Source organism: Talpa europaea, assembly GCF_964194135.1.
Source record: "Talpa europaea genome assembly, chromosome: 10".
Taxonomy (NCBI): Eukaryota; Metazoa; Chordata; class Mammalia; order Eulipotyphla; family Talpidae; genus Talpa; species Talpa europaea.
The window spans coordinates 74,606,170-74,617,096 of record NC_140077.1 but is presented as its reverse complement, the minus strand read 5'-3'; the positions used below and the strand labels follow the sequence as shown (position 1 = coordinate 74,617,096).

Sequence of the window (10,927 nt, the reverse complement as noted above, 5' to 3'; positions counted from 1 at the left end):
AGCAAAGCCTTGTCTTTTTTCTTTTGAAGTCTGATCCACCTTCAAAGAATGGCCTAGCTGCTAAAATATAGCCTCGTACATTTATCTAAGCCGAAGGCTGGCTCTCCCCTCCTGCACACTCCACAAAGATGGTCATCACACTAGAGGCCCCCAGCTGGTGGCTTCCAGGGGTGAGGCTCAGGAGGGCAGGCCTCAGACATAGGGGTGGGCTCTCTGCACAGGTTCATGCCTGGGGTCTCTGGCCTCTGCCTAAGGCATCGAAGAGCTGACTGTGGACCAAGTCTGAACGGATGAGGTGGACTCAGGAGGAGGCAGCTGGGCCGGAGGTATACTCTGAGGAGCAATGAGTGGGAGCCCACAGTAACTGCAGGACCAGCCCCTGCACAGGAGAGCTTCGAGGGCCGCCCAGAGGCGGGGGATAGTAAAGTATGCGCGGGTACTATTGGCCAAGCAACTTTTAACCTTCCACAACTGACCATTGGGAAGAACTCAAGGGAAGTGAGGTTTCTGGGAGTGGGTTTTTCAGGGATAACTCCCTCTGCCGCCACTTCTGGCCTGGAAAAGAGCTCCCCAGTATCCCACAGCAGAAGGCTACCTGTCCCCATGCCACTCACTTCCCTACAGGGAAAAAGACTAGAGAGGTAACCCATGGATTCTGTCAGAGGGTCTGTCCTAGACTTTCCAGCAAAAGCCAAACCAAACCATCAAGCCAAATGCAGTGGGGCACGGGGGCCTCCCCTTGCCCAGTGCAGGGCCCTCAGATCTCAATGAGGCTGGCCAGGCGCAGGCAGAGCGGAGCGTCCACCGGCAAGGCGCTGCGCGTGATCTCGTTCCCGTCCAGACGCAGCACCTGCAGCTTGGAGAAGTTCATGACGTCTACCACGCTGCAGAAGCTGCTGATGGAGAACTCTGTGGAGACAAAAGGGAAGAGGGATGGGAAAAGGCCCTATGAGGGACCCCGATCCACGCAAGGCCAGGCAGCCTCGGTGAACCATTTTGAATACCTCTGAAGCAGGCTGGGCGCTTGGGGCGGGCCTGTTTTCCAGGATTGGAGTCTTACCGACTTGCACCGCTAGGGGGCAGAACTAGCCACAGAGTGGGGCCCCCAGCTCCAGCTCCTACCCATCGGCCAACTGCACAGAACCCGGCAGCCTTGGAATGTCCTTGAGTGTCCTTCCAGCCAAGACCGGATCTTTTTCCATCTCTAGCAGCAGGGGAAAGCAGAAGGTGGTCAAAGACTTGCCCTAGAGCTTTGGCGTGCTCGGTTGCTTTTGGAGAGACAGGGCTTTGCTGAATTATTATGAGAAGGGAGACCGGGGACATGGAAGGACTTAAATTCGGATTATCTGCTGCCACTTTGCAGATAGAAAAAGGGGCAGGGAAATCAAGAGAGAAGCCAGGGCCGAAAGACAAGTGTCCGCGAGCTGGAGCCTTAGGAGGGGTGCGCATCCCCATTCGCAGTATCGCCCCTGGGTGAGCACGAGGCTAACAGACACGGAAACCCAGATAAACAGGCGCTGCCGAGAACATCCAAAGTCGAATAAATAACCCTGGGCCCTGCACACGATTATGACCCACTCTCTTCGTTTGTTGAAAAATCTCAAACGACACCCCCTTTTTGGAAGATTTCCCTCCAAACCATATAACCCTAGTAGGTATAATATTTCTCTTTGGGACTAATATACAGCCTTCTGCTGCTGTTCCTCTGATGCCCCTCTGGCTTCCTCTTGAAAAACTAGCCACCTCTATCTCCCACCTCGGGGACTGGAACTTGAAAGGCAAAAACCAGGAGCTCAGTTAGTTCTCCCACAGGAACAGTGCAAGTCACCAGCTGCTGAGGACTCTGGGACACCAACGGGCTGCAGAAAGGCTTCTGCAGGTTGCTCTTCTCATAGGGACTTTAGGAGAAGTCACCCCTGGACCTGGAGGGTGGGGGTCCAGCATGGGTGAGTCTTCAGGGCCGTGAAACTTGGGCACAACTGACTGAGGCAGGTATTTATTAGCTGGCTGAGGTGGCCAGGGGCTGCGTGTCACCTGTAGCAGGTGGCCAGTGGCTGCGTGTCACCTGAAGAGGGTGGCCAGGAGCTGTGTGTCATCTGGAGTGGATGGCCACAGGTGACTTTTTTTGGGGGTAACCATAGAGGGCGTCATCGAGGGAGAGGTTATGGAAATGAAAGGAAGGAAGACGGTATGAAAGCTCTAATAGGCTGATGAGGAAAGTGTTTTCAAACGAGGACTGTGGATTCCTTCCAGTCTCTGTTAAGAACTGGCTGAGATGGGCTGGGGTGAGGCTAGGGTGGAAGAACTCATGCTGTGGACATGACACAGGAAACCCAGGCCAGAGAACATGGGCTCAGGAAGAGCGGAGGAGATGGCTGATGCCGTTCTTTGGGGAGCACTCAGGGGGTAAGAGATACGGAATGTGCCCTTTCTGGCCCTGGGGGACAGATCAAGTGGTCTCTGGGTGGAGTGGGCAGTGAGGGGCTGAGCCTCGGCCAGAGGCTGGGTCTGAGGTGTGTGTAGAAGGCGTGGGGCGGGCCGGGCTGGGGAGAGGTGCAGTGGCCCGGCTTGTACCTCACTCTCGGGGCTGTGCCATAGGCTCCATGATAGTCTCTGCCCCAGCCCAGAGCCCCAGGCAACGGGCGGGGCAGGCAACGGGCGGGGGGCATTTGTGGGACTGCTAGACACGCAGTGTTTGTAGGCTGTCCACACACCAGGTACCCTGAGCCCCTGTGTGTCTTCCCTGAGCTCAGGAATAGGACAGGGTTTCTGCCTGGACGCCCAGGGGGACATTTTCCAGCCCAGATTAAACACTGACACAATCTTTCCAAATTCCTCCTTGCATACCCACCCTGTTCTGCTGGATCCCAAAGCTACCGAATAACATTCGAGCAGTGTTCCCTGGCTGCTGCCAGGCTGGAAAAACTGAGGGAGATGCTAATGGAAGAAGGGGAGGGCTGGCCTCACTCACTGTACCACCTTTGGTTCCTGTCCTTCCTTCAGGTCCTCCCTTAGAGCATGGCTTCAACCCCACCTTTGCCACCCGCACCTGCAGTCCCCGCCTGGCTATGTGGGGAGACCCATCACATTTGCCTGAGAAGAGGAGCTGAGCTTGGGACACTCTTTCCTGCTGGGGGCCTCAACCACTTGCTAGCCCTCACACCCTCAGCCAGACACTCTTGGCTCTGGGTCCTTGGCTGAAGGGGAGTTCAGGTGACCCCTTGGTAACTTGGGGAGATTGCTTGTCTTTCTGCACAGCTCAGTCTCACCATCCTTTGCAATGCAAAAACAAAAAAAGCAAGGAAAAAACGCCCCAAATTGAACCAAACGATGCCTGTCAACTTGGAAATGGCAATAAGAAGAAAAGGCAGAGCGGAGTTCAGGGGATGCCAGCCCTGGACCAAACTCTTTACATGCAGTGATTCATTAATTATGAAAAATAAGGAGTTGGTGTTATTTCTCCTAAAGAGAAATAATTTATTTCTCCTAAATTCTCCTAAAGAGGATTTGGCCTAATTTGCAAAAGAAGGGTTGAGGGGTGGACATCAAACATTTTTAAGTTGTTTGATTTGAGGGAGAACTGTCTTCCAAGGCCTCACGACACTGGTCATTTTACCTCTGGCAGCTGGCGTGGCTCTGGAAGGGGTGGCCTGTGCCCAGTTTGAGAGGCTGAGGGGGTTCTGCAGGAAGGCAGAGTGCCGACAGGGGGCCGTGAGGAGGCTCTTCCCACTGTTTCTTTGCCGGCAGAGTCCAGCACTGCCAGAGGCTCTTCCCAGAACAGCTGCTGCTTGTGTCACGTGTCCAGGGCCAGACTCTCATGCGGCACCACATACGTGACATTTCTGATGGGACTGTCTTTCTGGGTTCAGAGGGGTGGCAGGGAGGGATGGTGGCGTCTGGGCGGGAAGTGACCAGTCCAGGGAAATGTCAAGTGCTTCGCAGCACCTTAGAGAACTGCTCGTCTTGGGGCTTCGAACCCCCAAAGGAAGAGAGACGGGACATATCAACCGTCCTGGGCTATGCGCGGGCGTGTTTCACACTTCAAACCAGAGGCCAGACACCCTTTCCCTTCCCGCCTCACAGTCGCCCTCTGGGACTGGCCTCTGTCGCTCACGGGACTGTCCAGCTTAGTAACATCTTGCCGGACGACTGGTCCATCTGTCCCAGCCCTCAGGGAGAGAAAGTAGCCGAGAACGAAGGCTCAGGCCCTCCCTGGGCTTCACCGGTGCTGCAGACGCCACAGGCTTCCCTTCGGAGCCCTTGGCCTTGGTCATTGATGAGTCCTCCCTCCCGGAGTCCAGGGAGAGGGGGACTCTGCTCACAGAGGAAGGGGGGTGAGATGCTGGCTCAGTCCCTTCCAGCTGGGATTAAGAGTTCGGCGGCCCTGGGGTCAGGTAAGCACGTTCTGCGCACTTGGCTCGGACGGGGGGCAGCCAGCCTGTGCAGCTGGAGTGAATACTTTAGTTTTAGAGGCGAGAGGCAACCCGTCGGATCCTTCAGGCATTTTCTGGGAAGTGCCTGGAGAACAAAAGGCCCAGTGTCCTTGCCCTCCACCAGGGTGCTGGGGGGCAGGCTCCTGACACCCTAAGACCCGCCCTGTCACCAGGGGCTCCTTACACTCCAGGAGGAGCTGACCAGAGCAGGCGCCGCAGGCAGCCTGGAGAGGCTGCTCGTCCTTGTCCCCCAGCTGTTTTGTTAAAAAAAAAAAAAAATAAGTAAACATCGATACACAAGACTGGATGTGGCGGCAGGAGTAGATGGCGAGGAAACAGAGAGGGCATCCCCTTCTGGGCAAGGAGGGGGCACAGGGGCCCCGGACAGATCCTAGCAATTCAGCTGAAGTCTCTCGATGAAGGGCCCTTGCAGCCACCCCAAGTTATTCTCTCACAGGTCTTCAACATACTGCTGCCTTCCTCGCCTGCCTTTCCTGCCTGGCTGTCCCCTACAGGCGGCTCCGTGCATGCTGGTGTCCAGGCTTGTGGCACTTCCCCTCCCCAGAACGGCTTCCCCCTTTCCGTCCACTAACTTCTCACGACTTAGATTGAAACTTACCTCTTCTGGGAAGCCTCCCCCACACCAGCCTAAGCTTCTCCAGCACTGCGCTTAGTCTAAGGTACCCCATTTTCTACCTTGGGGGCAGGGGGCGATTTGGCTTTCGGGCTGCTGCTTGTGCTCCTGGGTCCCTACCTCCACTGCTGTGGTATGGCACTCAGAATGGGGTCTTTCCATGAAACAGCCACCCCACATCCCTTGCCAAGGCCTCACCATTGATCCTGTTGCCTTGGAGGTAGAGGTTCTCCAGGTTGGTGTTGACGGGAGGGATCTTCTGAAGCTGGTTGTAGGAGAGATCGAGCTCCAGGAGGCTGCTGGAGTTGAAGGTATTGGAGGCCAGGCCGTTGTTGGTGAGGCTGTTGTGGGACAGCCGCACGTACAGCAGCTTGGGTGACCCCCGGAAGTAGCTGTCGGGGACTGAGTAGACGTTGTTGTGCTCCAGGTACAGCTGCTCCAGGGCAGAGGGCAGGCCGTCCGGCACCTTCCGCAGGTGGTTGTAACTCAGGTCCAGCAGGATCAGGGCGCCGAGGCCCCTCATGGCGCTGCCCACCTCCTGGATCTCGTTGTGCTGCATGTACAAGGCCGTGAGGTTCTCCAGCCCTTCCAGAGCGTTGTTGGGGACCCTGGAGATCTGGTTGTGGTCGAGGTGCAGCTCCTTCAGGGAGCGCGGCAGTGGGCCTGGCATGCGCGTCAGGTTGTTGTGGTCCAGGTAGAGCCTCTCTAGGTGCCTCAGCTTGGAGAAGACCTTCCTGCCCACCTTGTCACTGGAGATCTGGTTGCCGTGGAGAGCGACCCAGAGCAGCCCGGTGGCGTTGTCGAAGACGCCTTCCTGGATGGAGACGATCTGGTTGTTCTGGAAGTACACATACTTCATGCGGGAGGGGACAAAGGGCAGGTACTTGAGGTTGCGGTTGTCACAGTACATGGCCGTGGGGAAGTTGGGCGGGCAGTCGCACTCCTGGGGGCAGTCTCGGGGCTCAGGTGGCGGGGGAGAGCCGTAGGCATAGGCAGGGCCTTCCTCCACCCCATAAGGGTAGGGCTCGTAGGGCTCGTAGGGGTACTGGTCGTAGGGGTCGTAGTAGGTGGACTGCTGGCTGCGGAGGTAGTGGAACCACCACTGGGGGTCTTCCTCGTACTGGGCCCGGGAGACGGAGCAGAGCCCCGCCAGCAGCAGGAGGGAGGCCCACTGCATTTTGTCTCCCTGCAAGAAGGAAAAGAGAACAGAACAAGCGGGGTGAGGGTCCAGGGAGGCAGTGGGCAGAGGGAGTCAAGCCCTGAGCCCCGCAGACCCGACTTGGCCTCAAACGCGACAAGACCAGGGGCCTTGTTCCCAAGCACTGTGCCTCCACCAGGGGCTCTCACACTTGGCTCAGCTGCTCCTTGGCCATCTGGGGTACTAGGTGCTATCCCCTTGGCCAAGAGTCACAGAGCAACACCTCTGCGATTAGAAGGAATTGGAATGTGGGTCCTGCATTTTTGGAGGGGCAGGCCCTTGGGAGCCTCTCCAACCAGAGGTCCCACTGGGGAGCTGCAGAGCTCACAGCCGTTCCCGCGGAGGGCAAGGTGGCAGCAGCGGGGGCTCTTCAGGCCTGAATTCATGGCCAGTTTGGACTCCTCAGGGAAATCATATTTTCCAAGAGTCCAAGTATGAAATAATCTTTTCCAAGACTCCAAGGGAAAAGCCTTCTGGTTTTTCCCGTCTCCGGGACACCTCCAGAGTGGCTGGAAACCTCACAGGGAAAGATCTGAACTACTTCTGGAAGATCTTTTGGTCTCTGGGGCAGACCAGGGGCTTCTGGTTTTGAGCATTTCGGGAGGGGCGTGGTCCCTGTGCAGCCAGCATGGGCTTGGGCCCGCCTCCAGAATGCCAGCGTCTGTACTGTGTGCTGGGCGAGAACATTCTCTGGTTAGCAGTTTGTGGTCACACATGCAATTTGGCTAACCTCCAGGTAGCAGTTACAGATGCCCTCCAGGCTGGGGACAGTGGCACCCAGGCTTGCATTTGTCTTCTAGAGCCTGAGTCATCCCTCTTGGCTGTCTCTGTGGTGTCTAGTAAATGCGAGCACTTTCTTGGGCCCTGCCATGGACACTGCAGGAGCCACATGGGCCGAGGGCCTGAATGAGGAACACCAAAAGATGGCACAGGGATTCAAGACCATCATGTGTGCCCCAGGGAGTGTGGCTTTATAGTGGGGTTCTGATGTCCTCTCCCACACCAAGCTCCGTGGTGGTGCAGGGATAACCAGACTCCACATGCAGCTGGGCCCCATGCATTGCTGGGCTGCCCAGAGCTTGTACGCCAGTGAGATGAGAATAGGCAGACTTTCAAAGAACGGTGGGTTGGCATTAGTGAGGGGTCAGGGGGTGGCGTGATAGGCCTGGGCACCCTATTCTGAATACCTGTAGCACTCTGCATGCACTGCGGGCACCCTATTCTGAATACCTGTAGCACTCCGCATGCACTGCGGAGCGCCTGTGAGCACTGAAGATATCTGAAAACTGCCCTTGGCCCTGCAAGGGTCATGTGCTCCCTCGCAGTGTGGTGGGCCTGGCTGGGATTGACCGTGCATGGGTGGGAGGAGGAAGGATGCTAAAAGCCCACGTTAAAGCCGATGAGCTGACGGAAGGACTCTGGAACACCTAATCTTGTCACCTCTGGCCATTATCCCTCCCAGACCCCAGGCTTCGCTGTCCCCTCAGTGTGGTTCTCCGAGGCCCGCTTCATCCCACCGGCCTGCAGAGAAGAGGCGCTTGGCTCATCCTCAGGTAGCTCAGGCTAGGACAAAGAGCACACAGTGTTTCTGAGAGGCCGACCCAACTGCCCACGGCCTGGGCACGCTGGCTGGGCCTGACTCTGGCCAGGAGAAGAAGGATGGAGCGGCCCACTGCCAACAGCACATTTTTCCACGCGTAGCCCTGGGCTCTGCAGGACCATGGTGGCTGTCTGGAGCTGGCACAGTGAACCTCTGTCTCCGTTTCTCCTTCTGACAGACTGGGCATATTGGCAGACAAGAGCCACCTTCCTCTTCAAGACTCAGCTTTCCAGTCCACGTTGGCCTCTCCTTAGGAGCCATGACGGCTGAAGGGGTGTGATGGGGAGCGCACGCCTCTCTCGGCCCCACCCTATCTCTTAGCCACGCTGCTCCAGGGCTGTTCACTCCCAATATCCCCACTGATGCCAGGGACCCTTCTGGGCTCAGAGCATCGTGGGGTAAAAAGTTTCCTGGACAGGCACTCTCTGAGTTGGGGGGGCTCACTCATTGTCACTGCTGTCCCTTTACTTCCCCACTCTAGGGAACCAGCTGTCCTACCTGTCAGAGTCCACGAGGTCAAACCAGAAGCCACCCCCTCACCTGGATTGGCCCTCTGCCTCTAGCTTTAATTTCTCCTTGTCACCCCAGCAACACACACACACACACACACACACACACACGCACGCACCCCATACCCCCACACACCCCAGCAGTGTTTAGTACCGCAACCGTCTGTGAGGAGCCTGCAGGGACACAGCAGGGGTGGGGCTACGTGCAGTGGAGGGCAGAGCTGGCTCCCCAGAAACCTGGTCCTTTGCTTGCTTGTGCCTGAGAACTGGAGCATCCCCCGCCCCCCAAACAGAAAAGGAATGTAGGACAAAGGCAACACATTGGAACCCCTTCTGTCAATTCCCTTTGCTCCTCTCCAGCATCCTGGGGTCTCTGCCCAGAGGGGGAATGAGGAATGACCCCTCCTTTCTGCCCCTCTCCCCACTCCTGTGCCTTATTTCCTCTGTGGAGCTACCAGGAACAAAAAGTGAAGGAAAATGACTAAACTTACCTCGAGGTGAACCTTTCCGAGTGACCACGTCCCTCAGTCTGGCCTCCTGGGGCTGGAGAGTGGTGAGAGAGGAGGCGCGCAACACTGAGAGTGTGCAGGTCCGTGCCAGGCCAGGTCCCGCCCCGAATTCCTAATCAAATATTGTGGAGAGGGGCTGAGGGCTGCAGGGAGCCCAGCCTTTTCTGCTCTGCTGCAGGGGCGGGACTCACACTCCTCCGAGCAAACCCTCTGAGCCTGACGCTGTAAAACCACCTTCTTTCCACTCACTTATCTTCCCTGAAGCTTTGGCAGCTCTGGCCGTCTTTCTGCTGAATGAGTTAGTGGCGCCCTAGAAGTTATTTGTACAGCCTCTTAGGAAGTGCCTGAATTTCTCATTAAACCCACAGGGCAGATGCGAGTATGGGGAGGGCCAGGATTTGGGAAGAGGCATCTTAACTCTTCCAGAACCCCTGGGTCCCCCCAGTCACCCTTCCCTGCTCAAGCGCTCCCTGGCAGGTAAGACTCAAGGCATCTGGCTCTGGCTTCTGTTCTGCCCCTGGTTCCAGTGTAGACACAGCCGTGGAACCCTGGGGCTCCAGGGCACCCCCTCACCCCCCACGGAATACATGGCAAAGAAGGAAACTCATACTCGCTGTGCCCTCTCGTCATATAAGGGCTCACAACCCCCTCCGGGTTAACACATCTTAGGGGTGTGGTGAGGGCTCCGTGAGGAAATATGTGGAGGCACTGGGCCTGGCACACAGATGCTGCTCAAATGTGGGCAGGATGCCCACTGCGCCCATTTAATGGGTAGGGAGATCCTGCGCAAGGGGACAACAAGGTCAGAGGATCAGGCAGGTCCTAGACTGCAAAGGGATTGTAGCCCATGGAATGGGTTTCATTTTTATTTGAACTGTTTAAACACAGCATGCTTCAATCAGGGCAAGAGAAAGGATCTGATTCACATTTTTAAAGCACATGGGAGGGGCCCCGTAGGGGGAGGGGGGCACAGTGAAGCAGGAGGGCCTGGCAACGCCGTGGGAGGGGTGTGTGTGGTACTCAGCACACACCTGGCATGTCTTGAAGAGGCAGCAGATATAGGAAATTGGGAAAGTCAAGGACAAGCCCCAGTTTGAGCTACTGGGCGGTGAGTGCCGCTGTTTCCTGACATTGGCGAGATGGGGAGACACAGAGTGGGCTGGAGACCAAGGTGGGCTTGAGAGGGGCAAGGCCAGAGATGCTTCTAGGCTCTGCGGTGGATGGAGAGACAGTCCGGGGGCTGGAAGAAACCATTTGGAGCACAGAGAGCCTCAGTAGTACTGGCGAGACCGTGTGTGCCAAATGCCCCCATGCTGCCCAGTGCCAGTGTCAAGAAACACCCTTTATTTATGTATGTTTATTTTTGGTAAGTCACACACATACAATGCACCATCTGAAGCATTTTTAAGTGTACAGTTCAGAAGCAAGTATATTCACACTGCTGTCCAACCAGCCTCCAGAACTTTCTCATTTTTCAGAGCTGTACCCATGAAAGAAAAATTTCCCATTTCATCCTCCTACCAGAGCCTGCAACCACCATTTTCCTTTTCTTTCTGGTTTTATGAATTCTACTTAGTTGCCGCCATAAGTGGCATCATCTGCACTCGTCTCTTTGTGCCTGGCTTGTCTCACTTAGCAGGATGTGCTCAAGGCTCATCTGTGCTGTAGTAGGGGCCAGAATCTGGGATACACATCTTGTTTATCCCTTCATCTGCTGACAAACATTTGAGTTTCTCCTCCCTCTTTTTTTTATTTAAAGATTTATTTATTCATGCATACAAGAGCTGGGGTGCAGGCCAGAGGTGCAGGGAGAATGAGAGGATTCACCAGAGATAGAGTGGGGAACAGAACAGGCAGATTGACTAAAATACACTGCTGAGGGGAGCAGCAGGTGAGACAGGAGAGGTCTGCTGTGCCTTGTGGGTAGCTCCCTGGCCAGGAATCGAACTCGTGCTGCAGTGGCTGCAGATAGCTTCATAGTGCTGAGACTTAACCCCTTGTGCCACCAGGGAGGCCCTGCTCCCCCCGTAATTGTTGTGAAGGG

The 10,927-nt window shown here is 56.1% G+C and overlaps 1 protein-coding gene across 1 annotated transcript; it reads right to left on the bottom strand.

The window, feature by feature from the left end:
- Positions 1 to 757: 757 nt before the first annotated feature.
- FMOD (fibromodulin) lies at positions 758 to 6,244 on the bottom strand (the record flags this gene model as incomplete). Its single annotated transcript, XM_084244469.1, has 2 exons — positions 758 to 909; positions 5,266 to 6,244. 2 exons carry the CDS (start codon positions 6,242 to 6,244, stop codon positions 758 to 760), a joined length of 1,131 nt encoding a protein of 376 aa, XP_084100595.1.
- Between the last annotated feature and the right edge of the window lie 4,683 nt (positions 6,245 to 10,927).